The sequence below is a fragment of the Phocoena phocoena genome, chromosome 2 (assembly GCF_963924675.1).
Source record: "Phocoena phocoena chromosome 2, mPhoPho1.1, whole genome shotgun sequence".
In the NCBI taxonomy this organism is placed as follows: Eukaryota; Metazoa; Chordata; class Mammalia; order Artiodactyla; family Phocoenidae; genus Phocoena; species Phocoena phocoena.
The window spans coordinates 106589284-106606087 of NC_089220.1; the positions used below are offsets into that span (position 1 = coordinate 106589284).

General features: G+C 37.0%; 1 protein-coding gene across 2 annotated transcripts in view; it reads right to left on the reverse strand.

Moving 5' to 3' along the window:
• The window catches only part of HERC1 (HECT and RLD domain containing E3 ubiquitin protein ligase family member 1), a 216052-nt gene that overhangs the window by 123564 nt on the left and 75684 nt on the right, over positions 1-16804 (reverse strand). For both annotated transcript variants that reach the window (XM_065872693.1, XM_065872692.1), the window contains 7 exons: positions 15200-15325; positions 13991-14212; positions 10707-10859; positions 10449-10581; positions 8903-9094; positions 6286-6507; positions 3645-3818 (listed from right to left, as the gene is read on the reverse strand). In XM_065872693.1, coding sequence (XP_065728765.1) covers positions 3645-3818; positions 6286-6507; positions 8903-9094; positions 10449-10581; positions 10707-10859; positions 13991-14212; positions 15200-15325 — 1222 coding nt within the window. The remainder of the gene's footprint in view (positions 1-3644; positions 3819-6285; positions 6508-8902; positions 9095-10448; positions 10582-10706; positions 10860-13990; positions 14213-15199; positions 15326-16804) is intronic.

A 16804-nucleotide genomic window follows, 5' to 3' on the forward strand; every position in this document is an offset into this window, starting at 1 on the left:
TAAATGTAAGGCCAGACACTATCAAACTCTTAGAGGAAAAGATAGGCAGAATACTGTATGACATAAATCACAGCAAGATCCTTTTTGACCCACCTCCTAGAGAAATGGAAATAAAAACAAAAATAAACAAATGGGACCTAATGAAACTTCAAAGCTTTTGCACAGCAAAGGACACCATAAACAAGTCCAAAAGACAACCCTCAGAATGGGAGAAAATTTTTGCAAATGAAGCAACTGACAAAGGATTAATCTCCAGAATTTATAAGCAGCTCATGCAGCTTAATAACAAAAAAACAAACAACCCAATCCAAAACTGGGCAGAAGACCTAAACAGACATTTCTCCAAAGAAGATATACAGACTGCCCACAAACACATGAAATAATGCTCAACATCACTAATCATTAGAGAAATGTAAATCCAAACTACAATGAGATATCATCTCACACCAGTCAAAATGGCCATCATCAAAAAGTCTAGAAACAATAAATGCTGGAGAGGGTGTGGAAAAAAGGGAACCCTCTTGCACTGTTGGTGGGAATGTAAATTGATACAGCCACTGTGGAGAACAGTATGGAGGTTCCTTAAAAAACTACAAATAGAACTACCATATGACCCAGCAATCCCACTACTGGGCATATACCCTGAGAAAACCATAATGCAAAAAGGGTCATGTACCAAAATGTTCATTGCAGCTCTATTTACAATAGCCCGGAGATGGAAACAACCTAAGTGTCCATCATCGGATGAATGGATAAAGAAGATGTGGCACATATATACAATGGAATATTACTCAGCCATAAAAAGAAACGAAATTGAGCTATTTGTAATGAGGTGGATGGATCTAGAGACTGTCATACAGAGTGAAGTAAGTCAGAAAGAAAAAGACAAATACCGTATGCTAACACATATATATGGAATTTAAGGAAAAAAAATGTCATGAAGAACCTAGGGGTAAGACAGGAAGAAAGACACAGACCTACTAGAGAATGGACTTGAGGATATGGGGAGGCGGAAGGGTAAGCTGTGACAAAGCGAGAGAGAGGCATGGACATATATACACTACCAAACGTAAGGTAGATAGCTAGTGGGAAGCAGCCGCACAGCACAGGGAGATCAGCTCGGTGCTTTGTGATCGCCTGGAGTGGTGGGATAGGGAGGGTGCGAGGGAGGGAGACGCAAGAGGGAAGAGATATGGGAACATATGTATATATGTAACTGATTCATTTTGTTGTAAAGCAGAAACTAACACACCATTGTAAAGCAATTATACTCCAATAAAGATGTTAAAACAACAACAAACCCAAACAAACAAAAAACACTCTTGGAAAATATTAAGCACCAAGTTAACTTTATCTGTTCTTAATTCCTTTTTAAAACTCCTATCTTAAGACAAAAATTTTACAGCTTGGTTTTCCAGTCATTTCTGGATGCTTAGGTAAAAATTAAGTTCAGACTTAACTATTTTACAGGTGAAAAAGTGAATATAAGCATGTAAGATTTTCCAACAGAGAATCTTAAAATGATAGTCTGTATTACACACAAAATTTTCCACACTAGGTTCTTGAGAGATCATCTGTTCCAAGGGATTGCTTGCTATTCTGAAAACTGCTATGACTTAAAATCAAACGACCCCATTTCAAGAAGGCTAATATTCAATTTAAAAGCAAACTGAAGTAACATCCTTTGCAGTATGTCAAATTTATCAGGGATTATCCTCCTGTGCAATGTTTATAATAATAGGTTCTTTTAAAACACCTTCGCTAAAGTTATAGTCATTTCATACCAAGCACTACAAAATGTTTCCACTACTCAGGTATAAAGTCTAGGCTATAGTGTACAAGCAACTGAACAAACGGAGCCATAAGAGTTTTTATTCACTTTATGTTTATATCCAGTTTTTTCAAGTGCTCACTGAAAAGTAACAAGTGATACTGGTGCCGCAGTGGTTAAGAATCCACCTGCCAGTACAGGGGACACAGGTTCGTGCTCTGGTCCAGGAAGATCCCACACGCCACAGAGCAACTAGGCCCATGCGCCACAACTACTGAGCCTGCACTCTAGAGCCCGCGAGCCACAACTACTGAGCCCACGTGCCACAACTACTGAAGCCTGCGTGCCTAGAGCCCGTGCTCTGCAACCAGAGAAGCCACAGCAATGAGAAGCCCGCGCAATGAAGAGTAGCCCCCACTCACCACAACTAGAGAAAGCCCACGCGCAGCAACAGAGACCCAAGGTAGCCAAAAATAAATAAAAATAAATTTATAAAAAAAAAAAAACCTAACCGCACATTCCAAGAAAATGATGCAAATAAGACGATATCAGAAAATACCACTTAGAAAGTAAGCTTTCTTCCTCCTCCACTATCATACTTTTCTACCACTGGTGAAAGTCAACACGATAGAATGAATAAATGAATGACAAATTGGATGAGATTAAACTTTCAAAGGTATCATCTCACTGGTGTTTAAAGATCTGAATGATATGTATCTCATTTTTATTATACGAAGTAAAGGTGAAAATGTATTTACTTCTACCATTTTTATCACAGAAGGAAGAAAATCCAAAGACACAGGGGAGCAGGGACTAAAGAAAGAGCAATGTGGAGAAAGACAACTAGGGGAATGTGATTCTGAACAATCCAAGTCATTGTTAAAAGTGGATGAGAGCTAAAAAGAAATCAGGTACAACGTTTGAAAACTTGTACATAAAATTAATTTTATTAATCAAGTAATATTAGAAACTGAAATACCACTACACACTTGCATAGCACTTTACTGCTGTACTTAATAATATACCTCATTTCAAACTGGTATCTTCACTAGCACTCTAAAATGGGCAAGTGTTTTATACAGGAGGAAAATGACCAAGGCCCAGAGCTCAGACTTCCACATACACACCATTTCAGTTCTTCACCAGGGCTCACCAAGGGAAGAGATTCATTAAACAGACTCTTATACTAGATCCATTTACGCTGCATGGAATCCTTCAGTAAAATGCTGCCTCTGGATTTATTTTTCACACTAATCTCAATTTTCCCACAGTGGATTTTCTTCAAGTGGGATATATGTATATAAAAGAATACACGGGGTTTCTTACCAAGCACTTCAAAATGTTCCACAAACAGGAATAAGAAACTGTTTTTAAAATGTTAATTGTAGGGACTTCCCTTGTGGTGCAGTGGTTGAGAATCCACCTGACAATGAAGGCGACACGGGTTCGAAACCTGGTCTGGGAAGATCCCACATGCCGTGAAGCAACTGGGCCCTTGTGACACCACTGCTGAACCTGTGCTCTGGAGCCTGCGAGCCACAGCTACTGAGCCGGCATGCCACAACTGCTGAAGCCCACGCTCCGTGACAAGAGAAGGCACCATGGTGAGAGGCCCGCACACCACAACGAGGAGTGGCCCCCGCTCACCGCACTAGAGAAAGCCCGCACGCAGCAGCGAAGACACAACATAGCCAAAAATAAAAATAAATAAAATAAACATTTTTTTAAAATGTTAATTGTAAAATCCCTTTTTCAATAAAAAAGTAATAGGGTAATCCCTAGGATTTTCTATTTACATATATTATACTATACTTATATCAGTCAGTATTATGAGCTATCTACATATTTAGCCCCTTTATCCTCTTCATCTTACCTTTACTAATAGCATAATCCTGCATGCTGATCCAAAGACTTCGAGCCGGCTCTTTTGAACAACCCAATGCCAAGTCTACGTAGATAGCAATTTCAGGCCGCAATTTGTAATCAAAAGGCTTCTGTTCTTCATTTCCCGAAAGAGCTACTTCTAATAGGCAACTCATGCATTTATCTAAAAAAGAAATTACACAAGTTATCAATTTCAAGCTTTGTAAATTTTGGTGCTACAAATAAAAGCTTATCATATTTACTTAATGCATATGAAATGATACATTTCAAACCATTTTAAGTAGATGCTACAAAGGTAAAAGTCCTTTAATGCTTCTCAATTGGGCATAGTATCACCCCTTTCTTTATGAGACTAAATGCAACATTCCAGGAAGTAGTTCTGGCATTTTGGTAGGCAGGGCCCTACGTGTGCAGCACAGTCTTGTGTAACAAAGAACGTTCTTGCTCAAAACGGACTGATATCCTTGTTGAGAAACATGGGACCACTGGGAAAGAGACTAGCCAAGATTTTTCTTTTCTTTTTGTAGACTTAAGGGAAAATAATCACTTCAGTATGATTTAAGGGAGATCAAAGATATTGATACTTGAACAATTTCTCAACTGATACTTACATTTGTTCAGGTGGTTCCTAACTTTCCAATGGGACATTTGGCATTAAGAATTCATTTTCCATTTAAAAAACAAAACACTTCTCTAAATGACAGGTTCCTGGGCTAATACCCAAAGTCAATTTAACCCACAATATAACTAAATTATCATTTATTTACAATTTTACAGACAAGAGCCTCCTCCTAATATATGCAAGTATTTTTTTTAGAAGCTACTGCTTATCTTTGCTTTTTATTATTATCATTTATTTTTGGCTGTGTTGGGTCTTCATTGCTGTGCACGGGCTTTCTCTAGTTGCAGTGAGCGGGGGCTACTCTTTGTTGCGGTGCACGGGCTTCTCGTTGTGGTGGCTTGTTGCAGAGCATGGGCTCTAGGCGCGTGGGCTTCAGGAGTTGTAGAGCGCAGGCTCAGTAGTTGTGGCTCATGGGCTCTAGAGCACAGGCTCAGTAGTTGTAGCACACGGGCTTAGTTGCTCCGTGGCATGTGGGATCTTCCTGCACCAGGGCTCAAACCCATGTCCCCTGCATTGGCAGGCAGATTCTTAACCACTGTGGGAAGTCCAATATATGCAAGTATTTAAACATAAAATATAACATTTTAATAATTTCATAATTTTATAATTTAAAAAGTGAAAAATAACATTAAAAACTGAAATTGATTATATTCATACCAAAGGCCAGTTGAGTAAAGTACACATAACAAAAATATGAGGAAGGTAGAGATAAAGATACTTTTGTCCTCAGGAGGACATTTGGGACTATCACAGAGCTAAACACTGATAGCACTGGAACTACCTTTATGATGTTAAATACCCCTTGAAAAAAAACATGATTTTACTTTTTTTGATACAAACGTTCCTAAGTACCAGTCTAGCATTCATCAGCCATGGCTGGAATCACTTTCTGGTTCATAAATGAAACAATGAATATACACTCCTATTTGGAAAAGGAAGAAAATCTTCAACATCTCTGACTCCCACCCTCCAACCCTCCAACCCCAAAGCAGAAATCTCCATGATTTTTGTCATGGTTTCTACTTTTGTTTCTCCTTTGGAGATTCTCTTAAATCGAGATTTCTCTTAGATTTTGCTTCTTGGACACTCTCTGAGTCTCTTTCTCTTATCAGAGAAATAATAAATTTAAAATCTAGGGACTTCCCTGGTGGTCCAGTGGGTAAGACTCTGAGCTCCCAATGCCGGGGGCCCGGGTTTGATCCCTGATCAGGGAACTAGATCCCACATGACGCAACTAAGAAGTCCGCATGCTACAACGAAGATCCCACGTGCTGCAACTAAGACCTGGCACAGCCAAAATAAATAAATATTTCTTAAAAATAAATAAATAAAATCTAATAAGACCATACGGGCTATCTAATCTAACTCATTATTTTAAGGATTGAAATTAGAGGTTCAGAGAGATTAAAGGACCAATCCTAGTCTATTCAGGAACTGGAGAAATCCTCTTGTTCAGACAGTCTGAGAGCTAGCCTACCTTCAAAGTAGACAAATGGAAGATGAGGCAGGAAAGGAAACCCCAAAGGTACCATAAATGGGGAGGAAAAAAATAAGGAATCACACAAGGTAACATCAGCTTGAAAGGAGGACAGGCTGGGAGAAGGGATTGGCCCTCACAACTGAGAGGTGTTTATGACCTGAGCCCTCGTAAGTCATGGTCAGTAACCTTCTATGAAGCAGTTTCATAACCTCCAAGCCCCAGAACACAAGTAATTAAGCATTTTCCCATTTTTATGAGTTAGATGACTTGCTCAAAATGAGTGATAAATAAAAACCCAGTAGAACCAGACCTACATTTCCCTAGTTCAGGGACTCTTTTCACTATACGATGCTGCAGGACTTAACTGTTTTTCTGAGGGCTCCAAGTTACAGTCTTGGATCCCCTACCCTGCAAATGTTGCATTTGTTTTCTATCAGTTCTCTATTCAGCAAACCCAGAATAAGAGAAATCTCCAAAGGAGGTACAAACAGAAGCACGTATTCTAAATGCTGCAGAGAAGCACATTACCTAACTGAGGGGTATCCATTTCTACACCATCACTAAAAAGTGGTGTTTTCATCCAATATGCAGTGTCCTGTTCCTCTGGAGACACAGGTGAACCCTGAAGCATGCCACCAAGACACTGCCCAATAAGAAGAGCAATTGTTCTTTCCAGATCAACAAGCCACACCCAGGACTGGGCTGGCTGAGGTAATGGCACACCAGCAGGATCAATCAGTTCTGGCCCTCCTGAAAACAAGATCATTAGTAATTTATCTGGTGTTGAAGATTCTCAAGCTTTTTCATTTATATTGCACTGCAACAAGACACTGAAGCAAAATAATTTTATAATGAAAACATAGATTATAATACTTTCTGTATATATTCTCTTTAGTAGGCTAATTTAAAATACATTCAGATAAGTTTGCCATCAAATAAAATCTGCTTTGTAAAGTTACTGATTTTGAAATAAACAGTGAAACAGTACATGGCAGAATTATCTCCCATTGATTCTATTCCTACTTTTCACTATCCAGATCAAATTTCAACCTTAAGAGTGAGTAACTGAGGTAGTTCATCCCTCCAAAATCAAAACAAGAGTTGATCTAGTAAAATGACACTTAGTATTGTTCAATGCTTTTAAGGCCTGAATTCAGATCTGTCCTATACTAAGATCCAGATCCATGCTTTCTTATTGTACATTTGTTTTTAAAAGTTCTTCACTTAAAAAAAAAAAAACTACAGCTAGCCATAAAGATAAGAAGAGATATCAATGAAATCATAAAAGAAAAACACAAGAAATCATCAAATTCAAAAACTGGGTATTTGAAAACACTAATAAAATGGACAAACCTCGACTAAAAGTAATCCAGAAAATAAAGGTGGCATAAATTTTAAAATTAAAAATACAAAAAGAGGATATAACCACAGATACACTAGAGATTTTTAAAAACTATGTGTGAATATTATGAACTTTGTGTCAATAAGTTTGAAAACCAACAAAATGACATTTTCTGAAAAAATATCAGTTTCTGAAATGGATTTGAGAAGAAACAAAAAGCTGTAAGAGAACAATAACCACTAAAGAAAGAAAATTAATAGCCAAAAACCTATCTATAAAAAAAACACTAGGGCCAGATACTTTGTTTTTGTTTTTGCAGTACGCGGGCCTCTCACTGTTGTGGCCTTTCCCATTGCGGAGCACAGGCTCTGGACGCGCAGGCTCAGTGGCCATGGCTCATGGGCCCAGCCGCTCCTTGGCATGTGGGATCTTCCCAGACCGGGGCATGAACCCGTGTCCCCTGCATCGGCAGGCAGACTCTCAACCACTGCGCCACCAGGGAAGCCCAGGCCAGATAGTTTTTATAAACTCTTATAAACCTTCAAGAAGAGATAACTCCTAAATTACACAAATTATTTCAGAGAAAAGGGAAATAAAGGAAGATTCCAAACTGATGTTATGAGGTTAGTATAATTGTGGTCGTAAAAATGACATAAGAATAGCATGAAAAAGGAAAATCATGGGAAAAAATCAGTTATGAACAGATGCAAAAATCCAAAATAAAATGACACCTTCCTCGCCTAATACAAATAGAGTAAGTCTTAGCAAATTCTGAGATGCTTTAGAAAAACAAGAGTAAACCTGGAATGGCTCCATATAAAGCCTAATCAATATCCTGATACAATCAATATCAAGATACAGTTGACTTCATCTAAATCCAGTTGTCACAGAACAATGGGATATAAGACGGGCCCTCAAAGTATTCTGTCCAATCCCAATCTCTCCAGGAGAAGGAACCAAGGCTTCAAATAAGTGACTTGCCCAAGATCATACAGCCAAGTTCAAATAGAGCCAATACTAAAATCTAAATCTTTTTATGCCTTAGACCAGGATTCTTTCCATAAAACATGTGACCTCATTTAAACTTGAAAGGTTTTTAAGATTTCAGTAATGAAACTCCTTTGATAGCCTTAGGATAGACAGACTTCAATGGAAAAATACATTGGTGTTTTCTAGACATGATATTTTAAGCTATATTCAATGGAATAAAATCATCAACATTTTATAAATTAAGAGTGAATTCACATATTATGTCTAAAATCAAAATGCTATTTCCTATAAAGTACCTAAAAAGAAAAACACAGAAAGATAGGTTTCCAATTTCCATCTTTTACATTCAGTTATCTACATATCCAACCAAAATACAAAATATTTTACTGTCGAATAGAGATTTAAAACTAAAAATGTTTGCATTTAAGAAATAAAACAAATCAATTCATTGATTGTAAAATGTGTCATTATGCTGTTGACTGATTTATGAAACAATGCCTCCTATCATCCACTGTAAGATGTATCCAAATTAAGCCATGTCAAAATTTGAAGAAAAGCATGTCTTGGAATCAATGAAATATATTTCAAGCCTGATGATCGGATAAAGACTTTATTCGTGACACTTATATATAAGCAACTTTCTTAAATTTTCCCATCTCAGTTGCCCACTTCACACTATAAGCTCTTAGACAGTAACAACTTTATCTTTTGAGTACATTAAACAACCAAGTGTCAGATATGATTTACCTGATGCATGCAAGAGAAACAACTTTTCTCAAGAGCATTATTTGCTCCTTTATTATCTTTACTTACCATGAAGAGGCCACTGTAACTCTTGGTCTTCTAAAAGAGTGGCCGCTGGCAGGAGTCTATTAAGGCAATCAAGAGGTGGCAACAAGTCGAGGAGGTAACTCAATAAAGGCCGAGCCACCGACACTGGGAGTAACAGTAGGGAGTTAACAATCTGGCAGAGCATACTGCCTGCAGCTGAGACATATATCACATCTATGAAGGGTAAGAAATTTAACAGGCATCAATTGTTTCAAACAAACTTAAAAAAAAAAACTAATAAATACTATTTTTGCCTAGAACTCTTTGTTGAATTATTATATAACTCTCTGGTAGCTAGGGTTGGGTTAGTATTTACTCACTTTCAGAAAGTGTCACCAACAGATACTTTATGGGAAAGCACAAATATCCTTGTGCCAACAAATTCAAAGGATTATAGCTGCTTCCCTTAAAATGCATTATGAATTTCTCATTCACAAATTTATTCTCATTTTCAGATTTACTCAAGAAATATTTATTGAACACATACAACATATCAGGCACTATTATAGGTGAAAGGTGTACAGCTGTGAACAAAGAACTAAAAATTCCTGCCCTCATGGTGCTTACATTCTACTGTAGGAAGTCTTTTATGTTTTTTAAACCAAATTTACTTTTCTTTTTAATTAAAATTACCTCAAAGCATCTGGGTTTTCTTATTATCTGTATTGGTTTTTAATCAATTCTGTGTCAATATTTTATTGTATTTGGGGGCAAGAAGACTATTCAGAGATGAGCTCAATTTGAACAAATTAAATTTTAGACGCCTGTGGAACAACAAAATGCAAGTGTCTAGTAAGCAATGGTTTTAGTTTCTCAGTTTATTTATTTCTTTGTTCAGTGAGGAAACTTCAGAAAAAAGTTGCTTTTGGACAGGCTTACCAAATTTTACCTATCTTTGGGATAATCAAGAAAAGGCACCTAGTAGGTAACTAGAGAAAGGCTCTTGTGTAAAAAAGGAGTTCTCAGCTAGATGCATATATGGCAGTCAACATACACATGGCGGTTAAAGACAACAGGACCAGATAAGATCATTCTCAGAGAAAAGAGGGTTGAGGGCAAAATTCAGAAGATCCTAAACAGTAAAGGGCATGCCCCAAAAAGAGGGGCTTACAGGAACAGACTGAAAAAGAGTGGGCAAAGAGATATGTGTAAATACAGGATTGTGCCTACACAGAAGACCAGAGAAAAGAAAGCATTTCAAGACAGAGATGGTAAATGCTAAAGAAAGGTAAAGAAATAGATGAAAATCTCACTTTATGCCATTTAATATTAATCTTTTTGAGTATATATCATCTAATTCCTTTAAATTAGACCTCTGTCACACCAATTAGTGTCTTTTAAGATTAATTAGATCAATCACTGTTGCCATCACCCCAAAAGCAAGATCAAAGGGATCTTCGATAACAAGGGAAATTCAACGTCATTCCTATTCCACTCAGAGGTTTCTGGCCCACTTAAAGCTTTGGAAAGGCCAAGAACTCTTGCTTTACAACCACTGATTAAATATGAAACCCAGTACCAAACACACCTCTTAATTTTTCTCCAACGCTGCCATTCCAAGGACTTTCTTTGAGCAAATTTGCAGAACGTGAATAAATGTCTGTGGCATGAGGCAACAAGAGCTGAAGATGTTTATGAAGCAATGCCACACTGCTTGAGTTCTGAGGAAAAAAGTTCCTAAATTACTACTTTGGAAGATTCAAGGTAGAAAAATATCATGGCTTACCCAAATATCTGAGTTTCAAGGTCCCTGAGAAAAGACCATAAAAGGCAAAGAATCACATACCTCACTAATGTTATTGATATGGCAAAATGCCAGCAGCTGTTTCTGCAGTGAACATAGTAGTTCATGAAGATGAGCAGGCTGACTGTTCTCTGAAGACGATGTTCCAAGTAGAAATTTATCACTATTCTTTTCTAGCTCCCCAAATGCTTGATCCTAAAATGATACATAAATTAAGATTATATTTGAAGTGTTTGAAAGTGAAATTAATGTCCTACCATAAATGATTCTGATTTAAGAAGCCACTGTCTCCTTTCTCCCATTATTAATCTTTAAATCTTTGCTATGCTGTCATTAGCTATAAGGTGGTAAGACTTATCAAGCAATTTCAATTTGTTTTTCCATTAAAAACTTTCACCACAAGAACTTTTGTGGTTTCACCACAAAAACTTTGAAAATGCGGAAAACAAGAAAAAGGAAAACAATACCCAAAGACAACACATTTCAACATTTTAATGCTATTGCTTTCCTGACCTCCTATGTAAAGGTTTTGTTTTCACATATTTGAATTTCTAAGAACACAATTCTTAGAAATTAAATTTATTTCTGACTATAAAAGAAGTAAGTGGCCTAAAGAAACATGACAACTAAATATAATGTATGATCCTGGATTTGGGGGGCAGGGGGAGGGTGCCATAAAGGACATTACTGGGATAACTGTAGAAATTTGAATATGGACTCTGTATTATACAATGGTTCTGTGTCGACGTTAAATTTCCTGAATTCGATAATTGTTCTGTTGTTATGTAAGAGAATGTCCTTATTCTTAAGATATATAAGTGCTTAGGAATAGCCAGTATGACATCTGCAGTTTACTCTCAAATGATGGATGGAAGAATGGAAACAAGGAAAGGCAAATTTGGCTGAAGCGTACAGGAGAGTTCTTTGAAAGTTTCCTGTAATTCTTGTGGGAGTTTTAAGTTATTTAAAGTTAAAAATATTTTTTTAAAACAGAAATAGTGTAACAAATTTAGAAAATACCAAAACTGTATTTTAAAAAATTTTAGGGCTTCCCTGGTGGCGCAGTGGTTGAGAGTCCGCCTGCCAATGCAGGGGACACGGGTTTGTGCCCCAGTCCGGGAGGATCCCACATGCCGCAGAGTGGCTGGGCCCGTGGGCCATGGCCGCTGGGCCTGCGTGTCCGGAGCCTGTGCTCCGCGGCGGGAGAGGCCACAACAGTGAGAGGCCCGTGTACCGTTAAAAAAAAAAAAAACTTCAAATCACCATTTAGTCAACCACCGTATCTAATCTTTTTTGTGACTTTTAATTTTTTTCATAATACTGCATATTCTGTTTTTAGTCTTCTCTTTTCTAACAGATCCACAAATATTTTACATGTTTTCATAAGCCATGTGTACATAAGATTTGAGACATAATATTCCACTGAGTATATATATCATAATGTACTTAAACCATTCCTCAACTTTTAGATATTTCAGTTGTTTCCAACTTTTCTTTCTTATAATAATGATGTGATGAACATCTTTATGCATAAAGTATGGTCTTTGTTTATAAATATGCAAGAGAGAGTCACAGAACATTTTAAGGCCCTTCCTATATAAGCACCTTTATAAGCAGCCAAATTAGCACTGCTAGAGACTGAATGAATGTTTGTGTCCCTTCAAAATTCTTATGTTGAACCCAATGTGGTGGTATTTGGAGGTGGGGTCTCTGGGAGGTGATTAAGTCATGAGGGCAGAACCCTCGTGAATGGGATTAGTGACCTTACAAAAGAGACAACAGAGAGTTCCCTTGTATGAGGACACAGCAAGAAGACGGCTGTCTATGAATCAAGAAGCAGGCACCACCAAATCTGCTGCCTCCTTGATCTTGGACTTTCCGTCTCCATAACTGTGAGAAATAAATCTGTGTTGTAGATAAGCTGGCCCGCTCTGTGGTATTCTATTACAGCAACCCAAACAGACTAAGACCAGCACCATTATTTTAAAATCTTAGAACATGACAAATTTGGTTAAATTACATCAGAAAGAAACAAAAATTTATGATTTTCAGCCTAAAAGCAGTTAGTATTTTATTTCCATTTCCATATAATATACACATCTACCTCAGCCCTACTGGCATAAAAAAGGCACTACTTTAATACAACTTTGGGAAAAAAATTCAGTTAATACCAAATGGATACACTGTAACATTGTTCCCATTCCATTTGCAGCCAAACATCAGCTCAAATTTACATCCTTAAATCTGAAAGAAAATAATTCTATAGGAACAACTGTCACTGACTTAGTCAACAACCTTTTAAGTTGGGCAGAACAGAACACTAAGACATGTACAGAAGAAAAAGAATATACAGACCTGACCCTGAAGAGTAGGAGACAATATGAAATGATACACAAACTATTCAAAGTTAAGTCACATAGTACACTTTGACTTTAAAAACTGGTGAGAGGTATGCAGTTATAATTACATGGTTAGAAAAGGTTATTTGAGCAAGGCTTCCAAGAACAGTCAAGTGTTAAAGAAGTCATAGATTGGTAGACAAGAAGAGAGAGGAGGAAATAGGTGTGCCACGCATGAGTTCAGATGAGTGTGGTGTGTAAGCCAAATGATGAAGGGTCTGAAAAAGTTCTGATTTAATAAAATGAGGTTATTTAATACAACAAGGTTATTCTAGCAGTAGGATGCTGAGAGAAGACCAGCAACAGTGACAACAGCTATAACACTGCTATTACCATTAGGTCGTGATGGCATGGATTAGAACCCATAAAAATGGAAAGAAAAAAAGTGACGGATCTAAGAAACACCAGGGAGGAAGAACTAAGGGCATCCTAATACAGAGAAGGCTATACTGTCCATTGTCTTCTCTCCTATTGACCAGCTATTTTTAATAATTTAATAAAATAATAATTTTAATTAATTGACCAGCCTATTTTTAAACAATTTAAACCACATTGTTTAATTATAAGATTACATCTGGTAAGGTTAATCCTTTCCTCATTCTTCTTCTCTTGCAAAATGTTGTTGAATATTTTTACCTGCTTATTCTTGTACATTAATATCAGAAAAGAATTGGTAAAAATTCCAAAACAAATCTCTTTGGAACTCTCAACTACAAGTCATTTGGCACCCACAATATTTCAGAAGATCTGACATATCTCTCCCCTTTCAGGGAGTGGAGTTTAGTTTTACTTATTTCATAAGCGTTTAAATGTCAAAATACCTTGACCTGAAGTGATCCCTACCCCCTCCAAAAACAAAACAAAACAAAACCAACCCAAGTTTTATTTATTTATTCTTTTTAACAACAAAAAAAAAGAGCAACTTACCGTATAAAATCCTAAATTTCTTAAAAGAGTCTTCATCAAAATTTCAGCCAGATGGGTGTCTGGATGGCAGCTCTGAGTGCCATAAGGTTGATCCGACAGGCTTCCATAGCCAGTACATACAGAAGAGAGGTCAGCAGCATCGGAGGGTGAGCTATAGCCAAGTAAGGAGGCTACATGGGTATGATCTTGCAAACTTGTTAGGATAATATCCAGTTGCATTCTCTAAAGAAAAATATTTCCATCGATGAAATAGGAACAAATAATAATTAGATTAAAATGCACTAGAAAAGTAAAAAAAGGATCCCGCAGTGGGGGGGGGGGAATACATACTAATGATGCTAACTAATTCACTTAATATCCTAATGAACAATAATCTTTTAGGAAGTCTATAATTTTTTAAAAAGCTATCCCACTAATACCTTTTGAGAAATTGCAACTTATAGTGTTTTATTACATCTTTTACTACCTGAAACTCTTAAGCTAAAATGGTACACTCTACATAATGATTTTAGCACTATAAGTAAGAGGAGTAGGCAATGTCAACAGATAAATTACACTATACATTCTTCTACAGAATTACCAATGAAACTATTTATTCTAATGTTTAAAATAAATCACTTGAAATCTAAACTAATACCAAATACTCATTGGAAAGCATCTGTGGCTATTATACTGCCAGATTTTTCCCTCAAATCTATAACTCAACACTTGATTGTTCTACTTGGTTGAACAAAATGTACTTATTTTAACATACATAAGATAATAAAAATGGAAAGAAGCAGCATACTCATATCATCAAGTACTTTTTCACAACAGTCGTCTTCTTTTACTTTTTATGTAAGCTCTTTCAAAGTTCTGGGCATGGAACCAACAGCAGCACATGCCCTTGATTTCAACTCAGAATACTACAAATAAACTAAAAGATCTCTGGTTTGACAGTGTGAGCAACATTGGAAAAATTAGACATAATTTTAATAATTAGCCCCAAATCATTTAATGAGTTATCACTTGCTTCACTTTCATTAGAAATCTGGGAACCCTTCCAGTAAAAAACATTAAATACTAGGATTTACCAGACTCATCAAGTTAAGTATTATTCCCTGAACACATGGCAATCGATTAGCTTTATTTCCCTCTCAGTCTATTTTTTTTTTTTTTTTTTTTTTGTAATATAGTACTGGTTTACTTAGATGCCATGCAAAGGCTCACCTGTCCTTTAGATAAGCTTTCCCATCTATCAGGTCCTTGGGGTAAAAGAGAATGAAGTAATTCCATACGTTCTCGTAATGGAGGTAACAGCATGGTTGCTCCCACTGACAGAGTTTCAATTACCACCTAATATAAAAAAGAAAAGCAGATTTATTTGGCCTGGTTCTTATCTTTTTAATAGAAAAACATAAAAATAAATCCACTGACTATTAAGAGCAAAGAAGTCTAAAGAAGGTGGATCATGGAAGTCTAAAGAAGGAGGCATATGAATAAAAGAAAGCATGCCAAGTCCTTCTTTAGATGTCTTTAAGAAGACTTAGAAGGACTTCCCTGGTGATCCAGTTGTAAAGAATCTGCCTTACAATGCAGGGGACGTGGTTCGATCCCTGATTGGGGAGCTAAGATCCCCCATGCTGCAGGGCAACTAAGCCCACGTGCCACAACTACTGAGCTCATGTGCCTCAACTAGAGAGCCTGTGTGCTGCAAACTACAGAGCCTACATGTTCTGGAACCTGCACCCCACAACTACAGAGCCCATGTGCCCTGAAGCCTGCACACCACAACTAGAGAAAAGCCTGTGTGCTGCAACGAGGAGCCCATGTGCCGCAGTGAAAGATCCCGCATGCCTCAAAGAAGATTCTGTGTGCTGCAACTAAGACCCGACACAGACAAAAATAAAATAAATAAATAATAAATCCTTTAAAAAAATTCATGCATAAAAATTTTTTTTAAAAAAGAAGACTTAGAATATACATCTTGGGGATTTCCCTGGTGGTCCAGTGGTTAAGACTTTGCCTTCCAATGCAGGGGGTGCGGGTTTGATCCCTGGTCGGGGAGCTAAGATATCACATGCCTCACGGCCAAAAAACCAAAACATAAAACAGAAGCAATACTGTAACAAATTCAATAAAGACTTAAAAAAAAAGAATACATATTTTGGATTTGCCACTAAATAACTAGTCATTATGCAATAAATATTTAGTGTTGAGTCTATAGTGCTGAGCCTGGTAAAGCTGTTTACAAAGTGCTGGGGATGTAGAAATGAACAAGACAGATAAAAGCCCTGCTTTCATAAGCATACAGTCTAGTAGGAAAAAGAGATTCTGAGTAAGTAATTTTACATGTGAAAGGAGTCACATGGACAAAGTAAAAAGAAATGCAAACTTGAGTGAGCACCCATACATAAAGGCAATTAACATGGTCTATGGGTTCATCATGGAGGGTCTCCCTGAGGATTGGGCCTTTAGGTTAAAAATTGAAAAATGAGCAGGCCTTGGCCAAACAAAGGTCCAGGTATCAGGAACAGCATAAAAAATAGCTGTATTATCTTAGGCCCCATAACTTCTCTGGGTCATAGATTCCTTACCACTAAAATAAGGATGCTGAATTAGAAAAAAAGAAACACTCAATGATTAAGAAAAGAGCTCTTATAAATTAAAAATATGACATAAAAACCTCAAAAGGGGGGTTAGAATATTAAATTTCTCATAAAGTAGAGGGGAGAAAAGATGGAAAACAGGAAAGAAAACATAAGAAAATTAAGAGGACTGGGGACTTTCGTGATGGCGCAGTGCTTAAGAATCTGCCTGCCAATGCAGGGGACA